We start from the raw sequence: 26401 nt of genomic DNA, 5'->3' as shown, positions 1-26401 counted from the left end.
GTGTATATATATATATATATATATATATATATATATATACATATATATATACACACACACACATATGTGTGTGTGTGTGTGTGTGTGTGTGTGTGTGTGTGTGTATATATATATATATATATATATATATATATATATTTTTCAGTGCATATGTTTATTTTTTTACTTTTTCTGCAGCTTGATGCTGCTGCTGCTGCTGCTGCTGCGGGGGGGAGGGGGGAGGAGGGCAGCGCTGCGTGCGCTCCAGACGCTCCGGGGGAGCCGCTGCTGCTGCCGGGTGAGTGCCCGGCGGGTTCGAGGGGGGGCTGCACATCGGTGGTGATCGGTGCTGTACTTGACAGCACCGATCACCAGTGAATCCCTGTGTTACCGAGCGGCTTAGCCGCCGGTAACACAGGAAACGCTGTGAATGGCTGTTCAGATTTGAACAGCCAATCACAGCGATCGCCGACCGGGGGGGGGCACCCCTGCCCCCCCTGGGCGGCGAGGGGGGATGTCTGCTGTCAGGGACAGCAGACATCACCTAACTGTCACTGCGTCTCTAGACGCAGTGACAGTTAGAAGTCATGACGTACATGTACGTCAAATGTCGGGAAGTACTTCCCGACCATGACGTACATGTACGTCAAATGTCGGGAAGGGGTTAAAAATAAAAACCTAAGAAGTCACATGTACATAAGTATTCTCAGCGTGTGTTCAATATTTTGTTGATGCATCTTTGGCAGCAATTACAGCCTCACGTTTTTTTGTATATGATGCCACAAACTTGGCACACCTATCTTTGGGCAGTTTCTGCCCATTCCTCTTTGCAGCGCCTCTCAGGCTCCATCGGGTTGGATGGGAAGCGTTGGGGCAGAGCCATTATCAGATCTCTCCAGGGATGATCAATCGGATACAAGTCTGGGCTGTGCCTAGGCCACTCAGGGACATTCACAGAGTTGTCCTGAAGTCACTCCCATGATATCTTGGCTGTGTGCTTAGGGTCGTTGTCCTGCTCAAAGATGAACCGTCGCCCCAGTCTGAGGTTAGGAGTACTCTGGAGCAGGTTTGTCATCCAGGATGTCTCTGTCCCTGTTCATCTTTCCATCTAGTGACTAGTCTCTCAGTTCCACCACCACCACCAAGCTCCACTGTAGGGATGGTATTGGCCTGGTGATGAGCGGTGCTTGGTTTCCTCTAAATAGGACGCCTGGCATTCACTCCAAATAGTTAAATCTTTGTCTCATTAGTCCATAGAAAGTTTCTTTCTCATGGCCTGAGTCCATCAGGGGAATTTTGGCAAATTCCAGAAACTCCAGAGGGGCTGCCATGTGCTTGTTACTAAGGAGTGGCTTCTGTCTGGCCGCTCTATTATACAGGCCTAACTGGCGTATTGCTGCAGAGATGGTTGTCCTTCCGGACGGTTCTCTCCCCCCCCCTCCCCAAGGCTCAGTTTAGATGACCAACCAGCTCTAGGAAGAGTCCTGGTGGTTCTGAAATTCTTCCATTTACGGATGATGGAGGCCACTGTGCTCATTGGGACCTTTAAAGCAGCAGATATTTTTACAGGGTATGTCCCCTTCCCCAGATTTGTGCCTTGAGAAGATCCTGTCTCTGAAGGTCTACAGACAATACCTTTGACTTCATGCGTGGTTTGTGCTCTGACATACACAGTATAGTATGGGCCCTTATACAGACAGGTGTGCGCCTTCCAAATCATGTCCAATCACCTGCATTTACCACAGGTGGACTCCAATTTAGCTGTAAGAACATTTCAAGGATAAACGGTGGAAACAGGATGCACCAGAGCTCAATTTTGAAATTCATGGCGAAGGCTGTGAATACTTATGTACATGTGATTTCTTAGTTTTTTATTTCTAGTACATTTGAAAAAAAAAAAAAATCTACAAAAAGCTTTTTTTCACATTGTCATTATGGGGTATTGGGCTGAATGTACTAAGGGGAAAATGCGGTAAAACCCCCATTTTACCGCATTTTCCTATGTTCTATTACCCGGCCGCACAAATATCGCCGGGCAGGCAACCCTGCCGCCTCGCCGACCCCCCCTCTCTTGGGCTTACCTTCTTACAGGTCCTCCTGGACCCCGGAATGTAAGCCCTTCCTCCCCCTAGCAACGCATCCTGACGTAATTTCGGCTGCAGGGGGGGGGGGGGGAGGCGCCGGGGACAGCTATGCTGGGCTGTCCCGGCTGCAGGGGAGAAGCAGACTCCCAGGAGGTGACGGAGACCCCCCCGCAGACCACATTACAGGTATCGCGGGGGCCTCAGTCACCGCACCGCGATGCCAGCCGCATATGTTAGTACATATGCGCTGGCATCGCGGTGGGGGAATGGCGAAGGGAGGCGATGTATATTAATACATCCCGCCCATTGGGTGTAGAATTTTTAATAAATACATTTTTCCATTTTGGAATAAGGCTGTAACATAACAAAATGTGGAAAAAGTAAAGCACTGTGAATACTTTTAGAAATTTAGAGGGGGGGGGGGGGAAATATGTCCTATATGTGCAATAACTGTATTACAGCATTTTTTTTTAATCTTCTTTTGTCAACGCCTCATCTCCCCTCCCCCCACCTTCACCATCAGTAATTAGTAAATATACTTATCAGTCAGAATATTTAAAATGGAGGTTGATGCTGTATCCGCATCAGTCAGGACATATACGCCCACATAGCTGGTGATGGGGCCTGTATTCTACCCACGGATATGCCCACACCGCCATTGTGTACTCTGCACTGGCAGAGGTGTTTGTCTAGGAAAAAAAACCTAACATAATGACAAGTGCGGTAATACATTTTTGGGGGAGAAAAAAAAAGGATACATAAAGTAAATATCAAACATGACACAGTGATGCAAACGCAGGTGGAAGCTAATAAAGAATATGGTAATTATATGGCAACAAATTCACCCAGGAAGCTGGCAGAATTTATCCAATACATTAGTGATTTAGGATTAACCATATAATCAAGCAGGAAATAACAATAGGCGCTATTAAATTACAAACACTGCAATGTTCTTCTGATCTGACAGGTATTTACTAAACATCAGTTAATCATTAACGTTGTTATATTTCAAAACATAATGTGTGATACACTGCGTTCCCCCCTTAAGTGCTAATGCGATTATGGTTCGTTTATGAAAGCTTATGTACGGTAGGATTACAATACAAACCTCTCCGATATCTAAGGGTGTCTGCATGCCCAAATCACACTGTGCTGTATATACACAAACACAATAATGTAGCAATGGGCGGCAGATAAAATCAAACCAGTCCTGAAAAATGGAGGAAGAAGCCTGACAACTTCTCATCCCCAAGGATGAACCCAATTCGCTGCCCTCTATAAAACTTTACGAATATTATTATGGTTTATTTTTATGACGCCACAAGGGTTCTGCGGCGCCTAACAATACATAGAGGAGCAAAAAAACAATAAAATAATGAATTACAATACAAGTCAATTTAGGACAAGTACGTGGAAAATGAAGACTGTGCTGTTCTAAGAAAAGAACATGAGGAGAGAGGGCCCTGCTCGTGAGAGCTTACATTCTAGGGAGGAGCGGACAGATAGGAGTGACACAGAAAGGGCAGAAGTGATCATAAACAGAAGGGTAGCGGCTAGAACCACTTCTGTTTCTTGACTGTTTTCATCGTGCACTGGGACCACATATATCTGGAGGGGGAATATAAATCTGTGGCAAGCGAAGCGAGCCACCGTGTCCGAAGCATAGGAGAGCAAAGCGAGCCCGCAAGGGTACAATGCGACTGAAATAAAAGGAAAATATCCTACACCTACGTAAAATGACAGATTAAATAAAAAATGCTGTGAGGACATCTCACAACTTCCGTCCTCACCTAACGTCACATCCCGGTCAAGAAACAGATGTGGCTCTAGAGGCAACCTGTTCAGGTTAAGATGAGAGATGGCTGGGTTTAGAAGTGGTTCTTGAGAAACTGCCTCAAGTTTTGTAGGGAGGTGGAGAGTCTGATAGGGAGGAGTAGAGAATTCCCGAGATACGGAGCCCAATGGAGGCAGGAATGAGGACCGACGAGAGGTATGCCAGGCCACAGTAAAATTGTGGGGGCGTGACCTAATCACGGGAGGTGTGGTCACCTAAAGTCTGTAGAGGTGTGTGCTGCTGCTAATGCCTGGGAGGGACGGAGGGGGAAGGGGCGGAGCAGGGTAATAAGACTGGGCCTAGGTAATTAGTACCCGTCCCCCCGATCTCGGTGGCCCTGGGCAGGGGAGGTGGCGTGCATCGTTAGAACGAAGAGAACGGAAGGAAGTGTAGAGAGAGATAAGGTCAGATATGTAGGTGGGAGAGGGATAGGTGATAACTCTGTAAGTGAGTGTGAGGAGCTTAAATTGCATTCTGAAGGGGAGCCAGTGTAGGGCTTGTAATAGAGAGGAGGTGGACATAGCACGATTGAAGAGGAAGATGAGCCGGGCAGCAGCATTGAGGATAGATTGTAGTGAGAAGGAGGTGTTTGCCAGGAAGGCTAGAGAGGAGGAGATTACAGCAGTCCAATCTGGATATAACTAGTGAGTGGATGAGGGTCTTTGTAGCACCATGTGTGAGAGGGTCTGGTCCTGAAAATATTTTTGAGGTGGAAACGACAAAATGGTTACAATGAAATGCACATTCAGTTTAGCAGCAGGTTCTGGGGGGTACAGCCCCAACACATGACTTGCTGGGCAGCTGGGCTACTTTGAAAGGGGAGTCAATAAACCCAGCTGCTGACCTTCATGACAGGTCCCAAAATTGGCACCCCTGTTTACTATGCCTTATGCGTAGGTTTACCATGCTATACCTTTAGACTGGGACAACACATGAATTGGACAGGTTCTGTGGTAGGTTTAAAAAAAAAAAAAAAACAGGTGAAATTCAGGTTTGAAGTCAGCCAGCCACAGAACAGGTGTAAAGAGAGAATCTAGAACAATCTCCAATGGTCTTCAATACTGAATTGTTCCTTCTGCAACATCTAAACAATTTACAGCGTTATAGTGTTTTGTTGAAATCTAACATGGGTATATAACCCTTCTGGACACCTAATGACTATTGCATGCACCCCAAAATCTGACACATTACCTATTTTATAATAATAATAATACGTCTTGCATTGTTTTCATTTTGCAGATTAAATCCCCCCATGAATTCCGCTGACCGCGCTTTGCTTGTGTTTTTCCACTTTGCCAATGTCACCGGGAGCTTTTATCCGGAGAAGACAGGATTTACACCTGCGACATCGGCCAAGTCAAGGACAAGTCAGAAGACAATTACGGTGCAGGGCTCGAAAGTAAGAGAGAGACTCAAAATGACCTGGATGTACATCCATCAATGAAAATTAGCATTCATTAGCCGGGTTACAGCCGCACATTTTTTTTAAAACATTTTTGGGGGTTAAACGATAAAATTCCATTCCTGCAACAATAAGCCGGCACTCTACAAATAAGCTGCAGCACTTTCCGCTGCGTACAACCCCCTCTGCGTCTCCTCAATTAACATCAAAGCAAAGGGGGTGTAGAGTATATAACCCTGAAAAATGTGCTGCTCTGCCTATTTTGCAGCTTAAACAGACGTGCCTTGGAGTAGACTGAATTGATCCATTAGGTTGATGGAAAACTTAAGCACATATGCTGACTCAGGAGGACTTCAGAATATTCTCTGAGCGAAGATATATGTGTATTGGCCAAGAGAGGGCAGTAACGATCAATAATTCCCAACAAATGCAGTAACAGCAGTCGTCACTTTTTGTGATGTGCGCAGCACAATCTGCTGAAGGACACACTTTTTTTTTTTTCTTATTTAAAGAACACATTTCTCACTGGGTTACAAAGCCACCTCCACCCTCCGCCAAGCCCGGAGGAGAGCCTATAAAAGACTCCGCCAACCATTTCCTTAACACGTTTAATAATGTAAAGTGTAAACAACTGAAAAGGAATTTGGATGTCAATAACCGAGTGCAAAACTCCAAGGGCACTTTTTGCAGTCCGGGTGCTGCCTGGGCTGTGGGGGGCAGAGAAGTGAACAAAGGGCTGTAGGCATGAGCAGGGACAAGATCATAGCAGGAGGGCATTTACAAGGTGTTCAGCAAAATCTGCATGACTACCAATTCTGAGAATTTCACCTCCAAGAACAAGAAGTTGACACTGCAGAACACACATACTTTAAAGGCAGGGGTGGCCAAACCTGTCCTCAAGATCTACCAACAGTTCAAGAGTCCCAGGCAACCTGTGGATCTATAATAGGAATGAACGCAGCAGGTTTGAAAATGTGATAGTTAGTAATGACTACAGCTGTGCACCAGCTAGGTGATCTGGGGAATGTGATAGTTAGTAAGGACTACAGCTGTGCACCAGCTAGGTGATCTGGGGAATGTGACAGATAGTAAGGACTACAGCTGTGCACCAGCTAGGTGATCTGGGGAATGTGATAGTTAGTAAGGACTACAGCTGTGCACCAGCTAGGTGATCTGGGAAATGTGACCGTTAGTAATGACTACAGCTGTGCACCAGCTAGGTGATCTTGGGGAATGTGACCGTTAGTAATGACTGCACCTGTGCACCAGCTAGTTGATCTAGGGAATGTGACAGTTAGTAATAACGACAGCTGTACACCAGCTAGGTGATCTGGGAAATGTGACAGTTAGTAATGACTACACCTGTGCACCAGTTAGGTGATCTGGGGAATGTGACAGTTAGTAATGACTACAGCTGTGCACCAGCTAGGTGATCTGGGGAATGTGACAGTTAGTAATGACTGCAGCTGTGTACCAGCTAGGTGATCTGGGAAATGTGACAGTTAGTAATGACTACACCTGTGCACCAGTTAGGTGATCTGGGGAATGTGACAGTTAGTAATGACTACAGCTGTGCACCAGCTAGGTGATCTGGGAAATGTGACAGTTAGTAATGACTACAGATGTGCACCAGCTAGGTGATCTGGGAAATGTGACAGTTAGTAATGACTACACCTGTGCACCAGCTAGGTGATCTGGGAAATGTGACAGTTAGTAATGACTACAGATGTGCACCAGCTAGGTGATCTGGGAAATGTGACAGTTAGTAATGACTACAGCTGTGCACCAGCTATGTGGTGTGGAAAATGCGGACCGTTGTTAGATCTCAAGGACCAGTTTGGCCATCCCTGCTGCAAGGCATGATACCATGGTGAGAACACCACAATCTGGTCTACTTACCTCACCCAGAAAAGTCCCTCTGCACATTGATGCCAATTAGTATAAAGGAGTCACTGTATGTGGTCTACCCAGGGCCGGCGCCACCACTAGGCAGCTCTAGGTATTTGCCTAGGGCGCACCAGTTTGCTGGCGGGCACCAGTTTGCAGCAGGGAGGTGAGTGGCACCGGCGGCGGCCGACGACCCATTAGAAACGTCAATTCGCAGTTGTCCAGGTGAGCATGTGTCACTGGTGCAGATGTATTAAGTCTGGTGAAAGTATAAAGTGGAAGGGGATAACACAGCAGTTACAGGCTGGTTTTGAAAAGTGACATTTAGGGGCTGATTGGCTGCTGCATTATCCCCTTCCACTTTATCACGTCACCAGGTATAATACATCTGCCCCACTGTTCTGCAAAGAGTGACTTGGGATGAGTGCATGATAAAGGCCCTTATTCTGATCGGTGCGGCCAGAGCCGATTATGCGGCCAGGACCGTGCGTGCGAAACCCCGCCTTCCATACGGATCGCCAACTCCGTCCGTATGCGGTAAGAAGCTGTCCGAACGGACCGCACGTGTATTTTTCACGGAATACGCCTCCTCCATCTAAGGGAACCTCCCCCATCATTCGATGGTCGCAGACCATCGAATGCAGGACCGTGTGCTCCACCAGCACCCGCAACCTCAGACCACAAGGACATTTTTCCGTGCAAAAGCAGAGATCTGGGCGGGCAGCTGACATCCGGCTATGTCATATGTCCGCCCCCTACACGTGCGTCACGGCCGCATTACCATACGTACGCCCAGCGTTTTCATGGGAACTCCCATGAAACGCGGGGCGTATGCATATGGTAATGAGCCCAAATAGCCCTTCACGCCCCTCTCCACCCCCTGTTCGGAGTGTTCACATATCATGCGGGATTTGGCCGTACGCCCCGCTCGCACATGCGCAGAGACGCCTCTGCACATGCGCAGACACAAAACATCGGCGGGCCGAACGCACGCGGATATATCCGCACCGATCAGAATAAGGGCCAAAGTGAGGAAACCATCCTGGACTCCAAAAGTGACAAAGGAGATAGGCAAAGTACACAAGGCTGTTAGTGGCCAGAAGGAAAGTGTTTGCAGGTTTTCTAAAGAAGGTGTCAAATATATGATTTTTGTACATTTAATTAATGGTTGAAATATGATACAAGATAGTGGTTTTCATCCAATTAACTGGCAGCATTGCCTGTATGTGGAAAAATATGCACACAAACAATAAATTTTTCCACATTATTTTTCCACATTATGTATTTGTAAAAGTGTACCGGATGTCACTTTTTTGCACTCACTCTTAAGCTGCACCCCATTTATTTGTGCGCACCCCTAACATTTTCTCTATTCTCTGCATAGCATTGCCTGTATAATAATGTTTCTGGAAAGTTGTAATAAACACTTTAACCTCAAAAAGTTCAAAAGTTTAAGGGACGGATGCAGGACAAAATTACACGCAGAGCCGGCCCTAGACTAATGGACGCCCTAGGCAAGATTTTGGCTGGTGCCCCCTAGCACCGCCACTAGTTCCGCCTCTGACCCTGCTCCCCTTTCCCAGCAACATCAAACCTCATCATAGCAGTCATAATTTTCGTGCTCCTACCCGCAACATTTTAAATAGAAACAGTGCACACATTCGGTGCGCAGCCCAAACAGGGGTGTGTTCTTGCTGGGAAGGGGCATGGACACACAATAGTACCCCCAATTCAAATTATGCCACACAGTAGTGCAACTTTATTCACATTATATCATGCGATGGTGTCCCTTATTCATGTTACATCACACAGTAGTACCACTTTACCTTATATACATTACTCATTCACATTATACCCTTAGAAAAAATCCTGAGAAAATATATTTTAAGTACTTCCATGGCCACACTGCAACCCAGCACAAAGCAGTGTGTGCTGGGCAGAGGAGAAGAGCTGCAGCTGTCACTTAAGGGGAGGGGGCCCGGGGCCCCCACTGTGGCCCTTCCATCAGACTTTGGCCTGGGTAATTTGTACCCCCTACCCCTTTCTCTCGGCACCCCTGATAATACCACACAGTAATGCCCCTTACACATGACACACATTATTAATGTCCTTATAACCATAATGCCCCTTACACATTATGACAACCTTTATTAATACCCTTCATACACATAATGACACACATAATGCCCCTGACACATATGTTGCACATTATTAATGCCCTTATACACATGACACACATAATGCCCATTACACATATGTTGCACATTATTAATGCCCTTATACACATGACACACATAATGCCCCTTACACATACAGTATGCCGAACACTATTGCACAACCAACCCACCCGCAGACAACACTTGCACAACCGCTAACACTGTGACCTCTGCCTCTGCTTGGATACAGATCTTTCCTCATACATCTTGCCTCAATAGGCCATGCAGCTCCTGGCAGGTTCTGCTAACCCGTTGGGTGCCGTTTTTTCTGAAAATTCGTTTTATTTGCATTGTTATGTGACCAGCACACACAAGGAGCTTCCGATGATTAATGGAAAATATGTGTGGTGCCCAAATCAACAGCGGCTGGCACAGGGCGGTCAAGCCCAAAAAGAACAATAGTAAAAACAAAAAAAATAGTGCCTGCACTGGCTGTACCAAATAATTGTACCAGACGTTTCTCAAAACATATATAACAATTTATTACACATAAAAAATATAATATAATATATAAAAATCACACTATGCATGCAGGAACCTAGACATAAAGTCCAAGGGGATAGGTTTTAAATCACTGGGATAGCAATTGCGAACAATGAGTGGCTGAGATAAATGAAGATGCTGACAAGGGTTTGGTAGATGGTCGGTCTGGTAGATGTTTGCTTGTCCAGACAATGGAATGACAGTCCAGAGGGTGCCCTATGTTTGCAAGGGCTCAGGCTCTCCACTTGGTATATTTGTCCTCTTGGAAACTGGGGAATTAGGGATCGAGCAGATATCCCAAAAGATGGAACTCCAGATTTCTCCAGGGAGGACGTCTGTAAGTGGGAAAAGGACTGTATAACGTGGTTTGGGGAGATTTCTTAGACCAGTTTTGGATGGATCCCGATAGGATGGTGAGTGGTGTCAGTCGCCAATTCTCAGCAGCACAAATGTGGATATTTGGAAAGCTCAACGCGTTTCCCCGGATCTAACCTCCGGCTTCTTCAGGAGCAAGTATGACATTGTCTGGACAAGCAAACATCTACCAGACCGACCAGGATGGTAATATAAACACTTGTCAGCACCTTCATTTATCTCAGCCACTCATTGTTTGCAATTGCTATCCCAGTGATTTAAAACCTATCCCCTTGGACTTTATGTCTAGGTACCTGCATGCATAGTGTGATTTTTATATATTATATTATATTTTTTATGTGTAATAAATTGTTATATATGTTTTGAGAAACGTCTGGTTCAAATATTTGGTACAGCCAGCGCAGGCACTATTCTTTTGTTTTTACTTCCGATGATTAAAATGATATGTGGCATGAATATATTCTGTGTGCGACTGTGGCTGTACCTGCATATGGAATGCTATGTTACAGTGATTTCCATGAATACACTTTTTCATATGCAGATACAGCCTCACTCACACACAGAATATAGGCATGCTGCATATCATTTTAATCAGCAGAAGCTGATGATGCCCCTAGGCATTCCAAATGCCCTAGGCAATTGCCTAGTTTGCCTATGCCTAAGGCCGGCTCTGATTACACGGAGGGGGGAGGAGACAACGGTTCGCAGCATGGGGGGGGTAGGGGGTATTTGCATGAACCGCATGTGCAGAAAAGTCTCCTAGAAAAGTGGTTTCAACGGGATTCCAGTAACCGTATGATGGGGAGAGGGTGATGCCTTGAAGCTAGTGATGAAGGGAAGAGGCAGTGGGCGGTGGGTAGAGATACTGGGGAGAGGCAGTGGGTGACAAGGAGAAGCAGAGAATGACAGGAGAGGGTGACAGGGGGAGACAGTGAATGGATGATGGGGGAGACAGTGGGTGATTCTAGGTAATGGGTGACAGGGATTCTATTCTGTGACATGCATTTTCATATATAGAAACTTTGAATTTGGGGAAAAATAGATTGAAGAAGTGAGAGGATGACATATAGCAGGAATGATGCTACTTATACCAATATCAGTACAGTCGGTTTGTATCTACCCAGTTTGTTTAATCGCTGTTGTTGCTAATTGTAAAGAACGGAATATGCTGCCGCTATGTAAGAAACTGTAAATAAATCAATAATACCAGGATTTTCATATGCACTACCATAAAGTAATGTGTGTGTGTGTGTATATATAATCACACAAGTCGCTCCATCCATGCCGAGATGGAAAAGTGACTGTATCCATAAACTACCATCCAATAAGCTGTAATTTTTCAAAAAGAGCCTGTGACAGGGCAGTTAGGCTCTGACTGACTGACTTCTACAAATTCAAAGCCCCCTCTTTAACGTTGTGTCCTGTAATCAGAGCACACAGCTGGTATGTGAATCACACAGGCCGGATACAAACAGACTGCTACATAAATTAAATGAATCAGTCACGATACATGGCCAGGCAGGGTTCAAGGATCGGATAGGTGGAGGAGACATTCTTTCAGGTGGGAAGGTGCGGACTTAAAAAAATAAATCATAAAATCAAAATAATAATAATAATTCAAGCTGTGAGTAAGGTAATTTATGGACTTGCAGCCGGTGGATAGGAGTGCGGAGATGGCACTTCTTAGAACGTCAGGTGTGGGAGACTGTAACTGGTGCTCACTCTGGAATTTCTCTGCAAATTGAGGAAGTATTAAATATAAAGCGGAATAAATAAAAATAACACGTTCATCTGCATTATTATTAATTATCAGGGACATAGGGGTTTATAAAGTAAGCCTGGGAGAGCAATCAAGTGGAAACAAACTTCCAACTTGCCCACAACTGTCATTATCCAAATAGCTTGCAACTTGACAGTTAGGGGCCAATGGGCTGGTACTCCATTTAAGGCCTGTATAAGACCTGATCGCACAGCATTCAGTTCTGCCGCCGAGCAACAAGAGTGAAATCCCGCCTTGCAAATGAATGTGATCGTTGTGTGAGGCTACAAATCTAGTCCCAGCCGCCCGAATATGTCCAAAAAACCTCCGTAATCACCCATTTAATAAATGCAGTCAATTTAAGTGGTAAACCACAACAGCCTATAGGAGATCAGCTTTCAGAAGTTTGACTGCCGACTCTTCATAGCGGATATTCAACAGGTGCCATAGTGCACAACACAATCCGTCATTGTAAAATTTGCACCATGTTAAAGAAAATGCGTAAATCATCATTACGGCATTAGAGGGAGGAATAATAGGACCGCTTACAAATATTCCAGTTTTAAACCTACAGTGACCCAGACAAAGTCTTATTTGATGTGGTTCACATTAAGGCTAGACCCGTTTATACGAAGCCTAACACAGGAGTGAATTATAGTGTTCCGCAATTGTATAATAACTACGCTGATTTTCAATAGGGTGCATGGTCTCCAAAACACACAAACACCGACTGCACCACTGTCTCCTGTCCTTTATCCAAATTGTTACCTATCCAGTGTCCACTCATAAATCCTGAAGTTCTCTACGAATTCATGTTTGACGCAGGATAAAATCCAGACAAGCCAGTAGATCACTTTGACTTGGTATTTTACTCTATGCGTAATTCTTGTAAAATAGCGTTTATAATTCAGAACAAGAAAAAGAAAAGGAATTACTTTGGCAGAGTGCGTTTTCTAGTAGGATTAAAAAAAAAAAAATAGAGCATTCAAAGGGCTGGACCAACCACCAGCGAATCAGAGCAAGAGAATGCTAACTGGGCGTGACCAAAACTATAGCTGGAATATCAGAGTTCTCCCTGGGCTAGGCCAACCTGGAGAATGCAGATTGGAAATCTCAGCGGGCTAGCCAAGTCACCCGGCAGATGCACTGTGTGTCAGCGATGGTCGCCATTCAAAAATTCACAGGTGACCCGGAAAACATGAACTGCTAGAAATAATGATAACTAAGTTTGTCAAACCCTGGGCAAGACCAACCTGTCCTAGTAGGGAATGCTAAAACTACGGCAAGGCATGCTGGGATGTGTAGTTATCACAACAGCTGGAGGGCCACAGTTTAGACATGCCTGGGCTAGACCAACTACCAGCTGAAGGATTAGAATATTCAATGGTCAACATTTTGCATGTGTCAACATTTGGCCTGTCGACCAATAGTGGTGGACCTATTCACTGTTGACCTATCAACCACATACCGGGCTAGATCCATGGTGGCCAAATCGGTCCTTAATATCTACCAACAGTTCATGTTTTCCAGACCACCTGTGGAACTGTAGAATGTGAGAGGGTATAAATTGCTTTGTGGAACACTTCTGTAGAACGCGTCAGTCAGGGATCAATGTGACCGTAATGACTGCATCCGTGCACCAGCTAGGTGGTCTGGAAAACATGACCTGTTGGGAGATCTCAAGGAACGTTTAAGCCACCCAGAAGTGGCCCCAAGTTCTAACGAGGCATAAATAATCACCTGGCAAACTGGTGAGCAGTAAATGAAGATTCTGCCATGAATGGTCCCAATATTTGAACCCTTTGAGTGCCAAGTGAATTTGTCAAAAAATTTATTTGAATTGATATAACAAATATCAGTGATGCTGGTATTTTTTAGCAGATATTTGGAACATCGCTCGCAGAGATGTTGGAAATCAAAGGGTTAAGAATGAAAATAATTGATCAAAATAGTCCTGTCCACGCCACTAAGGCCCAACCCCGACCCACCACATACTAACTAATAGCCACCTTGCTAGGCTTCCAGTCCCAAGATGCAATACTTACAGGAAAATGGGTTATAGTGGAGCATTAGCAAATTATTTGCATAAGTGGAGACTGAGGAACATTAATGATCAGAAATACCCTTTTTACACCACCCCGGGAGCATGCAAAAACCCTGGTTTGCAGGTGTGTAAACGCTCCCATTTGAAATGACACGGGTCGTGAGACCTGGCATTTCAGCCTGGAAATACCAATACTGATAAATACTGACAAATGTCACAGCTTTTATCATCAGCATCATTTCATTTATGACAGGATGACCTATTACACAGCACTACACACAGGCTGGAGCGTGACATGATACACAGAGTAAGGGAGACCCTGCCCTACTATGGGCTTACGGAACAGGATGCACCTCAGTCAGAATACAGACGCCAGCATCCCGACTAGCGAGAGAGACGGCAGACACGGAGAGAGTGGGCAAAAACAAAAACGCCAGAAACAAAGATGGCAGAAACACAGAGAACACCGCAGAAGGCTGTCCGAGTCACTGAAGATATGATAAACCCTCAGCTGCTGGCCATGATTGCGATGGATTAGTTACTATGGGCAACTTCTCAATGTTCGAAACATCTCCTCTTGGGGCCTATGTATCAAAGCTTGGAAGGCAATAAATTGTAGAAAGATAAAGCAACCAATCAAGATCGAACTGCTTCGTCACATACTATTGGGCCATTTATCAATGAGTTTTATAATACGTAATAAGTTTTAAAACTTGTTGCGTCTGATCCAGCCAATCAGCCCCCAACTGTCTTTTTTCCAACACAATGCCCGGTAAGAGCTGAGCGCCATTTATCACAACCAACGAGTTTTATAACTCATTGCGTATGAGCAAGTCAAGTGAGGCTCAATCATTGCCCCCAGGGCAGACGTTCGTGTTATGTTCATATAAAACCACATGGTATCTACAAAGCTGGGTCAGATATGGAATCGAGCACCTCACTGTATCAGATTATGCCCAAATTGCAGTTGTTCACAGATTAGCACCACCTGCGTTGTCCACCTTTTTTTACCGTTAACCGTCAAAACCACAGCTCCTAACAGCCCGGTAATAATAGTCCTCATTACAGAGCATGGAGGAATGTATCGCAGTGCCAATAATAAATCGTCATCTAAAAAAAAAAGCTACAAAACAACAACGTAGTCTTTATGAGCTGGAAGGAGACCATGTCTTCATTGCTGCAAATTCATGATTAAGATTGAGGGCTGTTGACATGATGAAACTTATCTCCAAGAGTCAAACACCAACAGGTCCATCTCCTGCCAGGAACAGCCATGAGAGAGGCCAGTGTGTGTACGAACGATTATTAATACTCTACCTAGGGTAATATTGTATTACTCCCTGGCCTGGTCAGAAGCCAGTAAACTTTATTAAAACAATCTGTACTTGTCAATGATGTCAACGACGGACAATTTTACAAGTGTCGTTTTGTTAAATAGAGGCACGAAAACTTTCCTTGTGACAGTAATGAATGCATTAAAAAAAAAAAAAAAGAAGTGTTATATTCCATGTAAATAACCCCAGTAATGTTTTGTGTGATACTTTTCTAACAGCTGACTGAACAGTAGGAAGTACTGGATATCCAGTTTTCTGTCTAGGGCAGTGGGTCCCAACCCTGGTCCTCTAGTACCCCCAACAGTGCATGTTTTCCAGCAGGTGAACTCATTGTTCAGACATTTTAAATGATCCACTGGGGGAGCTAATTATTTAACTTGTGATTTTGTGTGGAAACCTGGAAAACGTGTACTGGTGGGGGCACTTGAGGACCAGAGTAGAGAACCGGATCTTTTCATAGAGATAGATACACACACACACACACACACACACACACACACACACGGTGTAATGGTTAGCATTACTGCCTCACAGTGCTGAGGTCATGGGTTCGATTCCCTCTATGGCCCTGACTGTGTGGAGTTTGTATATTCTCCCCACGCTTGGGTGGGTTTCCTCCGAAAACTCTGGTTTCCTCCCACAATCCAAAAATATACGGTTAGGTTAATTGGCTTCCAACAAAAAAAATTAACCCTAGAATGTCTGTGTGCGTGTACATGTGGTAGGGAATATAGAATGAAAGCTCCACTGGGGCAGGGACTGATGTGAATGTTTGAATATTCTCTGTAAAGCGCTGCGGAATATGTGTGCGTTATATAAATAACTGGTAATAAATAAATAATAATATACAGTAGAAGATTCCCGGCACTCATGCAGTACAACAACAACAACAACAACAACTGCTTAGGTGACCCTCAATCCAATAGGAGGATTTAAGAAGCAAAACCAGAGGGCACTCTAAGATTTTCTAAACTGCACGGCGGCAGTTACCAGGTAAATAAATGATAAGACACTGGCCCGAAACGCTGATACACACTTGCCAGTGTCTTATTTATTTACCTGTTAACTGCCGCTGTGCAGTTTAGAAATTCACCCACATTTACACATCTGGACCTCTAGCGTCTGTCAGATATAGCGTTACCAGAAAGTTCCAGGATTCCAGAAATGCTGGTACTGTCAGAAAGCATGAAAACCAACAATGAGCACGAAACCTAGAGTTCCTTCTAGGAACTGGGCAGGGCAGGGGCAGAAGGAAAGGGGCGGACCAGGCCCATAGACGTCACCAAAGTGGGCGGGATGGTCCACCAACGTCACTTCCCCGTGCGCATCGGCAGCAGGCTGTTCTAGTAGGGCATTTTGCCCTTTTAAAAATCAGGCAGGGTGCGGCGCCCCACTAAAACAGCCTAGCGGGAACACTAAACACATGGCAACAAGCATGAAACCCAGAGCAATGGCGGAACTTGCAGGTGGTGAAGCCAGGTGCAAAAATAAAATTTGGGCCCCATGGTAATTTGCTGCACTAATGGCATTTTTGCCTTTGACCCCGAACATGAAACCCCTGGCAATGAGCATGAAATCCCGAAAATGTAACCCCTGGCAACCAGCACGAAAACTCGAGCATAAACACCCTAGCAATGAGCATGAATCCCCTGGCAACCAGCATGAAATCGCCCGGCAACCAGCATGAAATTCCTGGCAACGAGAATAAAATTCCTGACAACGAGCATGAATTCCGTGGCAATCAGCATGAAAACCCGAGCACAAAAACCCTTAACAATGATCACGTAGGTAAAAGGATAATCAATGTACATAAGGCGGGGGCACCAGAAATTACTTTGGCAATTGCGCGCAAAATGTGTAGTCACCCCAATGATGGTAAGATTTTCTGGGGCATGGACTCCTTTGAAATAGTCTCTGTAAAGTACTGTGTACAACATGCAACTAAGTAACTGTTAATAAATAAATAGTGTACTTTGTATTTCAACCACAGAGCCAGTTAAATAATACTACAGAGAAAAGAAAATGAAAAAACACCAGAACCCGTGGCAGTTCTATTGCTAAAACACTTTCTGGAGACGACGACAATTCAGTACAAGGGGCCGGCATTCAGTAAGAATGAGCGTGTCTTTTATTCTGGAACACTTCAAACTTCAATCTACTTTAAATGGATGAATTCATTAGCATAGAACTGCATATGTAACAGCTTAAGCTTTCAGCGAAACGCAAAAGTTATTGGAAAAGTCTATTTCAATGCTGTAACCTCCACCCCAAAGCCACTCGACACACAATACAGAGTGCAGATCTAAAGGGTCTCGATACGCTGTGGTGGTGATAGGGGAGGTCTCGGGCTAATATTGCCCTCAGGGCAACTAAGCAGCAGAGAGCAGCTAGACGAGCTGGAATCTCCGAGGTAGAATGCCTACTGGGATATGCAATTTTGCAAATGCATTGCAAACTGCAGACTTTAATTCTTGCAGAGTGCACCCTGTACATCTCCAGTATTATTAAATATGGAAATGTTGATCATAAATTAAAAAGGAAGCGATGTGCCTATTGGCCGGCATAAAATTTATCATCAACGGCTAGAACGGTCGGAGAATATTAATGAGGGTGCCGGTTAACCCTCTATGAGTGGGAGTTGGGACTAAGGAGTAAAAAACTGGCACCGAGAAGAAGGTGCTATAACGTGATAACAACCAATGGGGCAGATGTATTAAGCCTGGTGAAGAGATACAGAGTATAGAAAGCGGAAGGAGATAATGCACCGGCCAATCAACTCTCAACTGTCGTTTTTCAAACACACAGTTGATTGGCTGGTGCATGATCGCCTTTTTCTCCACTGGATCTCTTTACCAGGCTTAATACATCTGCCCTAATGAGACATGCCGCGTTCATTTTCAGATCTGTATTAGGAGTCTTCCTATTCACTTCATAATACCTCACCATAAACCCCACTGCTTGCACTACCATACAGCTCGGGGCTGCGGAATTCCCAGCGAAAGTCATCTGCAGATGACTTCCACACCCCCCCCCCCCCCTTCCTCCATTGTTCTTCTTATTTTTGTTTCACATGTTTAAACATTCATTGTAGTAACGGGTTCATTATACCTGCCATATATTTTCCATGCTACACAATGAAAACCTGGAATTATGTACAAATAAGATGCAACCTCTGCGATTTTCATGGACTTCTGGCAGAAAATTACAATCTATAAAGAGAGGCGATAGTGGAGGAAATGACAGGTTTTTGAAGGAAAAACAGTGTTAGTTGGGTAATGATACAGTGCAGCAAGTTTCCGAGGGACGTTCATGAAACATGACGGAAACCGGCCAACATCGCTACATCGTTAGATCTTCCTGTGGCCAACATTCCTCATTCGCTGCTCTCCCTGTATAACTGCCGGAGACCGGGGAGCCTCAGGAGTTGCGAGCGGATCCTAGGACCCAGCGCCTAGAGTCCGAAATCGTGAGCCCACTAAAGATGTGAGGTGCATGGGGAGTCATTATAGGGGCTGAGACTATAAAGTCAATAGGATCTACTGAGGTCACAGAGTGCGGTCATCTAGTTCACAGGTTCTCAAACAGTGTTTACGTTTTCCAGGTCACCTGTGGATTTTAAAAATATGATAGTAGAGCTGCATAACTCCCAACATTTGATGTCTGGAAGGAGACATGTAGTCACAGCGCTGCTGCGAGGCCACTCCCCCTTTTCACCGCTGTGCGGGCATGCCCAGCAGCTGTTGAGTATGCCCCCAGCCCCTCTATTCGTGGGTGACAGGGGGGGGGGGGGGACGGAATGCCTCCCTGCCGTTGGACACTGCCGACCCCAGGTGGGTCGCGGGTACATCCCAAAAAAATGGGAGGTTCCCGCGATAAATGGGACAGTTGGGAGGTACCCCTAAATCTTTTAGTCTTGCTCATATAGGGACTGGGGGTGGGACGGAGCGTTTGTGGGGAAAAACGGTCACGGCTCAAAGTGAAAGTAAAAACGGTCACAGTTCGAAGCAATAGCGCATTGTAGAAGCCGTCGTCATTTCGACAGGCTTTTAACCAGTACAAAAGAAGGTCCGTCTTCCTTCTGTGCTTTTCAGCCATGAATTTATAAGAATCAGAACGGATCATTTTTTTTTGTGGTTCATGCGTAAGGTTTTCCATATAACCCACTAAAGGGAAGGAGTTTTCTATAAAAGGGAGAGTGCCTTGAAATCTCATAAGCGATGAAAGAACTTTCCTTTAAGCACCTGTTCCTCCTTTTGGATTATATTTATTACGCTATTTATATAGCGCGCACATATTCCGCAGCGCTGTACAGAGTATATTTGAACATTCAAAGGAATCCTTTAACTAACAGTTTGGAGGCTGAGGAGTGTAACCACTACATCCTCTCTAGAGACCCCCCCCCCTTCAGCTTTGTCACACACAGCGACACCGTACAGACCGTCCGCACAAGGAGGCCAAGGCGTAAGAATGCGGATCTCCTTTTCCGAGCCAGCCTTGTTGCTGCGCTGTATAATTACATGTGTGTCTGTAAAGTTCACAAACACAATTTGAATGTGATCAGCAAATCAGACAATTCCGGAAGATGAATGATCGCGCGCGGGGTCCATTTGTCGCTCGCGGCATCACCGCCTGCATGAATGGCAATCATGTTTATAGCCAATAACTTTGAAATGTAATGTCATGCTTTAAAAAAGCCACTGGCAGCAGATAGATCACATTTATTTTAACGTCAGGAGCGGGGGAAATAAATAAAAGCGGCCAGAAAAGGGAGTAGGGGAGGAGGAGAGGTATTGTGAGGCTTTCCTCTCCCCGTGGATTCAATTTCTGTACCTTAAATTGCGACAATTATATGAAATTACTGGCTGAATAAATTAAGTCCTGAAGCAATGGGTAAAATAATAGAACATTTCTCTCTGGATTTTTTGTGCCATTGTGATCGGTAATTATTGAGCGCGCCGTTCAATCTTTGCCAATTCCTGCTCACTGAATTTGCTCTAGAACTGGGAGATAATTGGATGGAACGCCTTTAACGTCTCCTAGTTATTATCCGATAAAATGTACGTATTTTACCAGTTTTAGTTCTCATACAGCAGGCAGACTTTTACCAGCGCCTCTTCCTCCAGAAGTTTTGGCCATGAACTCTGACCTACGATATAAATCCCTGTCTTTTCTTTTTTTTAGGACATAACTTAACGACTGCGGTTGTCTCTCTTACCTAGGACTGACTCAAAAGTGCGACCTTCAGATAAGGCGGAAGCACACATCTAGAAAAAGTAGTAGGAATACCTGCCAAATAAAATTTTGGGACACGATTTGAAGACACCATGGGTGAAATGTAATAGGATGAGATATTCAGAAAGTGAGAGATTTGGTAAGAAATCTCCATTTCGTTTTAAAGCGGCAATCATTTACACTGCAAAATCAAACTGGTTTTGCAGTGTAAATGATTGCCGCTTTAAAAAAAAAAAAAAAAAAAAAAAATTTTTTTTTTTAACTTAAGTCCCAAATACATGATTTTTTTTTAAAAAGATGTTGCTCATTTTAGCAATTCTGATTTCACCCCATATATGTCAAACCCCGCCCAAAACGGGGGGGTTTGACATGTGATCGGATCCGATGCGCACGGGAAGGCATCAGTGGATCCAGACCATCAGCGGCACATCCCTTGAACCCCCTCCCACAGACAAGTCGGACCTGTGTATGGCAGCCTTATCCCTCTGCACTTAATCACTATTCAAGGCTTAGTACATTTGGAAGAGAATCAATCATAACTGTACTGTATAGTGACTTGCTACCAAACATCAAGGAAACTAGATAAAGTCTTATTAACAATGACTATTTTAGCTACTCATCCTGTAATATTCATATTTACAGTTGTTTGTTATGTTGGCCCCTGGATAGAACACAACGCTGGTCTACCATCCGCGAGAACACAGAACGGACACAATATATATACAGGTTGAGTATCCCGTATCCAAAATGCTCGGGACCAGGAGAATTTTGGATAACGGATTATTCCGTATTTCGGAATATTTTAATATTTCAATGATGTATTTTGAAGTATCTTGCATTTATGCTGTATAAACACATAATATACACACAAATATATTTTATTACCACATAAAATACACACAAATATATTTTAATTGTTCAAAAAACAAGGTTTCAAAACGTGAAACAAAATTTGTGTACTATCTTAGCACTGAATTTGAATGCCAAGCAATCATTGTCTTGCACATATATAGTGCCAGTTACATATCATGTCCCCAGTGATGCTGTTACAAATGTCCCCAGTGAGTTTTTAGCAAAAAAAAAAAAAATTTCACTTTCTGGAAAGTCCGTATTTCGGAATAATTTGGATAACGGATATTCGGATACGGGATACTCGACCTGTATTTTTTTTATTACGTCTAATTGTTTTATACATCAAGAATTGCCTTATATCTTCCATACTGAATAAAAAAGTATAATTATATATTAATTTTTATTTTTATGTGATCCTCTCTTTTTTGTTATACATTATTCTTCAACAAAATCCTTAAGTACCACCAAGAACTAAGAAATTGCCTCCAACCTGACATTCTGCACATGCAAGAAGATGTGTCAATTTCAGCAAAATGGCAATTAGAATGTACAATGAGGGTGTCAATCAATGATTGGGACATTTCCATATCCCAGAGATTTATCTGTACAATAAGTTTCTTTTCTGGTAGAGTCCAGTAGCGCTGTACATTTTGTGTTTTTATATTTGTCTTTGATAAGGGTTGAGTATCCCTTAGTAACAACAGCAGCTTGGACTCTAACTGTTTTTTGCGCTCAGTTTATAATATATATATATATATATATATATATATATATATATATATATATATATATATATACTTTTCTGTTTAGCTGTACAACAAAGAGCACAAACACTACCAAAAGGTTACAAGTTTGTTTTCTCAAATCCTACATTTCCCTTAAGTTGAAAACTTCCATATTAGAAATGACAATGATGTAGACATCCCTGGGAAGAGGCATACCTCATAATCCAAGATGCTGAAACCGAGCCCTCTTTTATCCTTTTCTAGTTCCACAATTTCAACTTTTGGAGACCACAAGGTCAATTCTCCATCATCCTCCACACCATCGTGATCCGTTGCTGCATTTCCCAGCGGTCTCTGCTACGACGAAACTTGCGTTACTACAATGACTGTGCATTTGTGTTGTAGCCTTCACATGTAGATGTAGATACACGTGAGATTTCACCTGGGAAATCTGGGCACAAACCATTCTAGAATCTACCACAAACAGATGAGTCATCATTTCTCGGACGTTTGGTCAACTCTACAACAATTCATTAAAGCAGAGACATTTTCCATCAACTGTGAATCCAAACTAGGATTCTTCCCAAACGTATTATCTTGAAATGTCGAAAGTTGAAATTACTAGTTCCTTACAAATTAACCAACTTCATTTTAATGAACATGGACGTCTATGTGGAACAGATACTGTGATGTGAGATAGTGGTTATGCAAAGGGTGTTTGACCGATACAATGTTCAATCTGTATTTTAGCCTCTAAACTTACAGTCTAGCTCAACTCTAGCTGTTGAACTACAAATCCCAGCATGCCCTGCATCAGTTTTAGCATAGCCAAATAGTAAAACTCTAGCAGGGCTTGCTGGGATGTGTAGTTGAACAACAGCTGGAGAGTCAAGGTTAGCCATCGCATCCCTAAGTGATACTGCAGACAGCAATGTCCCCAATTCAGAGGCATCCTTGATCATTAAAAAAAAAAAAAAGAAAAGGAGAATCCCTCGTACCCGAAAACGTAAAAATAAAATACTTTCCGTAATTACCTCCAGGTTCTGGACATTTCCAGCTAACTGCGGTGTCTGGAAAACCGTGTCTTCCTCTCCTGGCTAAAAACCAAAACAAGATTAAATGTACTGCAACATAACCGGGATGTTGTCCAAACTTCGACAGGTAGTGTGTAGATATTCTCAGAACTTCGATAGTGGAAAGGTCGACATTTTAATAATATCATCATTAGGATGAGGCTATGGGAGGGTTAGCGTCAAGCACTAGTGATAAAGGAGAGTCAAAGTCGATCTACTGTAAATGTAAAACTACAATGCAGAGAGAGGTGGTTGCTTGGTAACATAATGTATAAATGCAAACGGATTCCAAGAAAATTTAAAGAATATATGAAGTTAAAAGTCAGCTAAAGTACCACAATTACTTGCTACGGGCCTACCAGCTCATCCTGCATCACCAAAGCTTTTGGCTCATCCCCAAAGTTATCATTTTCATCATCCACCAGACGCCGGCAGCAGACGAGTGTAAACGGAGGGGGTACTTCTTTCAGGAACGAGACAGCCTCTCGCCGGGACTTTCCGTACAGCTGCACATTGTTCACCTACAAGGCAGATGTGGATGTGATGTTAGCGCAATCTCAGACTCCGCAGGTCTATCGCATCGTTACTCAGAGTGTACTGCACATGGCGCAATTTAACCGTGGAAACAGCTGGGAGGGTTGCGATGAGAAGCAACATACGCCGGTGTCTACGTGAAAACATAGACCACGCTTCCCAGACATCTTTCAGTTTGGAACATTCGAAAAAAGGTGCCCAATTTGGTCAAATTTCACCCGATCCCGACGGAATGGGTTGAAATATCGGCCCAAATCGGATGCATTTGATGTCCCCCTCGGGTCTGATGCGCGGTCCCCTGCGCATCGGACCTGAGACGGAGGTGCCCGTTTGACCTCCGACTTTTACCCCCTTCCCTGCTGCTGCAATACATCACATGTGAAAGAACCGCATGCGATCCGGACGCCTGAATGCAGTGGATCAGTTCCTGAGCAAGCGGTGTCAAAGCTGTTATTTAATAGCAAAATATTAACCAATTGGTTCCTAAATCAGCGAGTTCCTTTTTTGACTGTATCAGTCCAAAAGAGGAGCTGGCGCACACCCATCATTGCCACACGTGGCTCGATGGCTGCTTGACCACCATTACCTAACTGAGAGGCTGCATCCTCATGTGTGTTGCTTCAGCAACTGGTGTGTACTTTAAACCAACCATATACCGTACATGGGAGAACTCTAAATGACATGGTGTATTTAGTTCTGCAGCCAGAATTGATATAGTCACGCTGCAGAGAATATCTAAATCAGCTTCAGAGCCTCCGCTCCTCTCGTTATCTTCCTCACGCCCGTCGGCGTCCTGCAGGACTGTTTAACGCTTGCAATGTTGCTATTCCCGCGGCTCACTGCGGTCAAAACGGAACGCAAAACAGACTAAAAGAAGTTTGCTTTAAACATTCTAAATTGGTAGAAAGACGGTTCTTGCTCAAAGTTTACCAGAAGGCCAATTTGTGAGCGCCGGGTAGAGTAGATTACCCATTCAGCTCACGGACATTTTGACCTAAAGAGCTGTACTGCCATGTCAGTACTCCGTGTACACATAATTTAATAACCTCAAAAGGCTGTTGGATCTGATTTTGTCGGAAATTTAATCTCGCTCTAGAAGGAACGACATATTTTGAGAATAATAAAAGAAAAAACCCAGCTAGACTACAAGACAGAACTCGGGTTAAGGCGCTGCAGAGTTTATCCCAAACAAATACATTTACAGTTACTTGGCATTATTGAGCAGCAAGGCTACACCCTAACACGTCTCAGACAGCTCATTCTCTGTATTATGGTTACAATCTTCAACAAGGCTTCTTTATTATTGCAAAATGAATCGTGTTTCCAAAGCTCTTCGTGGGACTAACGCTGCAGTAAGTCTTTCTATTGCAGTGAAACAGACAGAGACCTTGTACTAGTTATTTCAGTGACATGGGAAGGAAGGCAGCCCATACAAGGACGGGCGAGATTCCTTGTGCCCATACTGGCTTTCCGTGGCCTGCCACAGCTATCAACTAGAATTATTATTATACGGTTACTGACAATATGGAAAGTAGTGGGCACTGACCAATCCGCTTACGGATGGAGGTCACATGGTTATCTTCCCGTTAACATCATTGCGGCTCTTCTCAAACCGCTTTTGTGTAAGTAAAATGTGGCGGTTTTTACCTATGGGCCAGGTAAAATCCGCCAATGTAGTGAAGCCAGATGCAGTCTGTGAGACTGCTCTGGCTTCACTGTGACTGGCAATGGCTTCCTATTGGAAGTCCGATCTGCCAGTCACAAAGGCAGTCCCATTGGGAGGTGTTCCCTCCCTCCGGGACGCCTTTGTTCGGGCTGCTGTGCAAAAATGGCGATTGTGCATATAACGGAACTGCGCACGCGCTGGTCCCGGTGCCTATCATTTGTATTGTACAGGCGCCGGGACCAAGATTGCTTCTATGGGCTGTTGCCCAAGCAGCCAATAGAAGCTGGCCGCATGTGCATTACACATATTTGTACTGCGCATGCACCAGTCCCGGCGCCTGTCATCACAGCACAGGGGCCGGGGACCGGAGGAGACGAGGTAGCGGCAGCGGCGACAGGGGGAGGGGGTGCCTGAACCCCGCTGCGGCCGGTGGCAGCCCCCCTGCTCCAATAAGGTACGAGCTGCCACTGGTAAAATGTAAATCCTAAGGGGGTTTATTTTCTAAGATGGAAGTTTTATTGAAGATGGGATGTTTCTACTGGAAACCAAGCAGAATCTACTTGTTATTTATTGAGCACCTTCCAGAAAATGATAGATAGAATGTTGCTATAGGCAACCAATCCGATTCAATCTTTAATAGAACTCCCATCTTAGTAAATAAACCCATAAGTACAGCATCTGAATAGTGTTATGCATCATGTAGAGACTGTAGAAACACTTAGGGGGGAATTCAATAAGCCGCTGTAAATGTCAGCGTCTAACTGATCCCTGGGGGTAATACAATCATCCCCCAATAGCTGGCAGTATCAGGGATTTTGCTTCACCTGCTTGTAGGCAGGATAAACAGATATTCCAGGCGTGTCTTTGCAGCCACGATTTTAAAAACACGTGGATCCGGAAACTTATTCTGTGTGTTTATGCA

General features: G+C 44.3%; 1 protein-coding gene across 4 annotated transcripts in view; it reads right to left on the bottom strand.

Moving 5' to 3' along the window:
* Positions 1–26401, bottom strand: part of PATJ (PATJ crumbs cell polarity complex component) — a 175902-nt gene that overhangs the window by 107410 nt on the left and 42091 nt on the right. For 3 of the 4 annotated variants that reach the window (XM_083157646.1, XM_083157649.1, XM_083157647.1), the window contains exons 16-18: positions 23639–23800; positions 23241–23303; positions 22423–22563 (exon numbers count right to left, since the gene is read on the bottom strand). In XM_083157646.1, the coding sequence (XP_083013772.1) occupies positions 22423–22563; positions 23241–23303; positions 23639–23800 (366 nt within the window). The remainder of the gene's footprint in view (positions 1–22422; positions 22564–23240; positions 23304–23638; positions 23801–26401) is intronic. The other variant, XM_083157648.1, reaches the window with a different exon arrangement.

Source organism: Crinia signifera, chromosome 8 (assembly GCF_055691185.1).
Source record: "Crinia signifera chromosome 8, ASM5569118v1, whole genome shotgun sequence".
NCBI classification, from domain to species: domain Eukaryota; kingdom Metazoa; phylum Chordata; class Amphibia; order Anura; family Myobatrachidae; genus Crinia; species Crinia signifera.
This window is presented reverse-complemented; position numbering and strand designations above follow the sequence as displayed.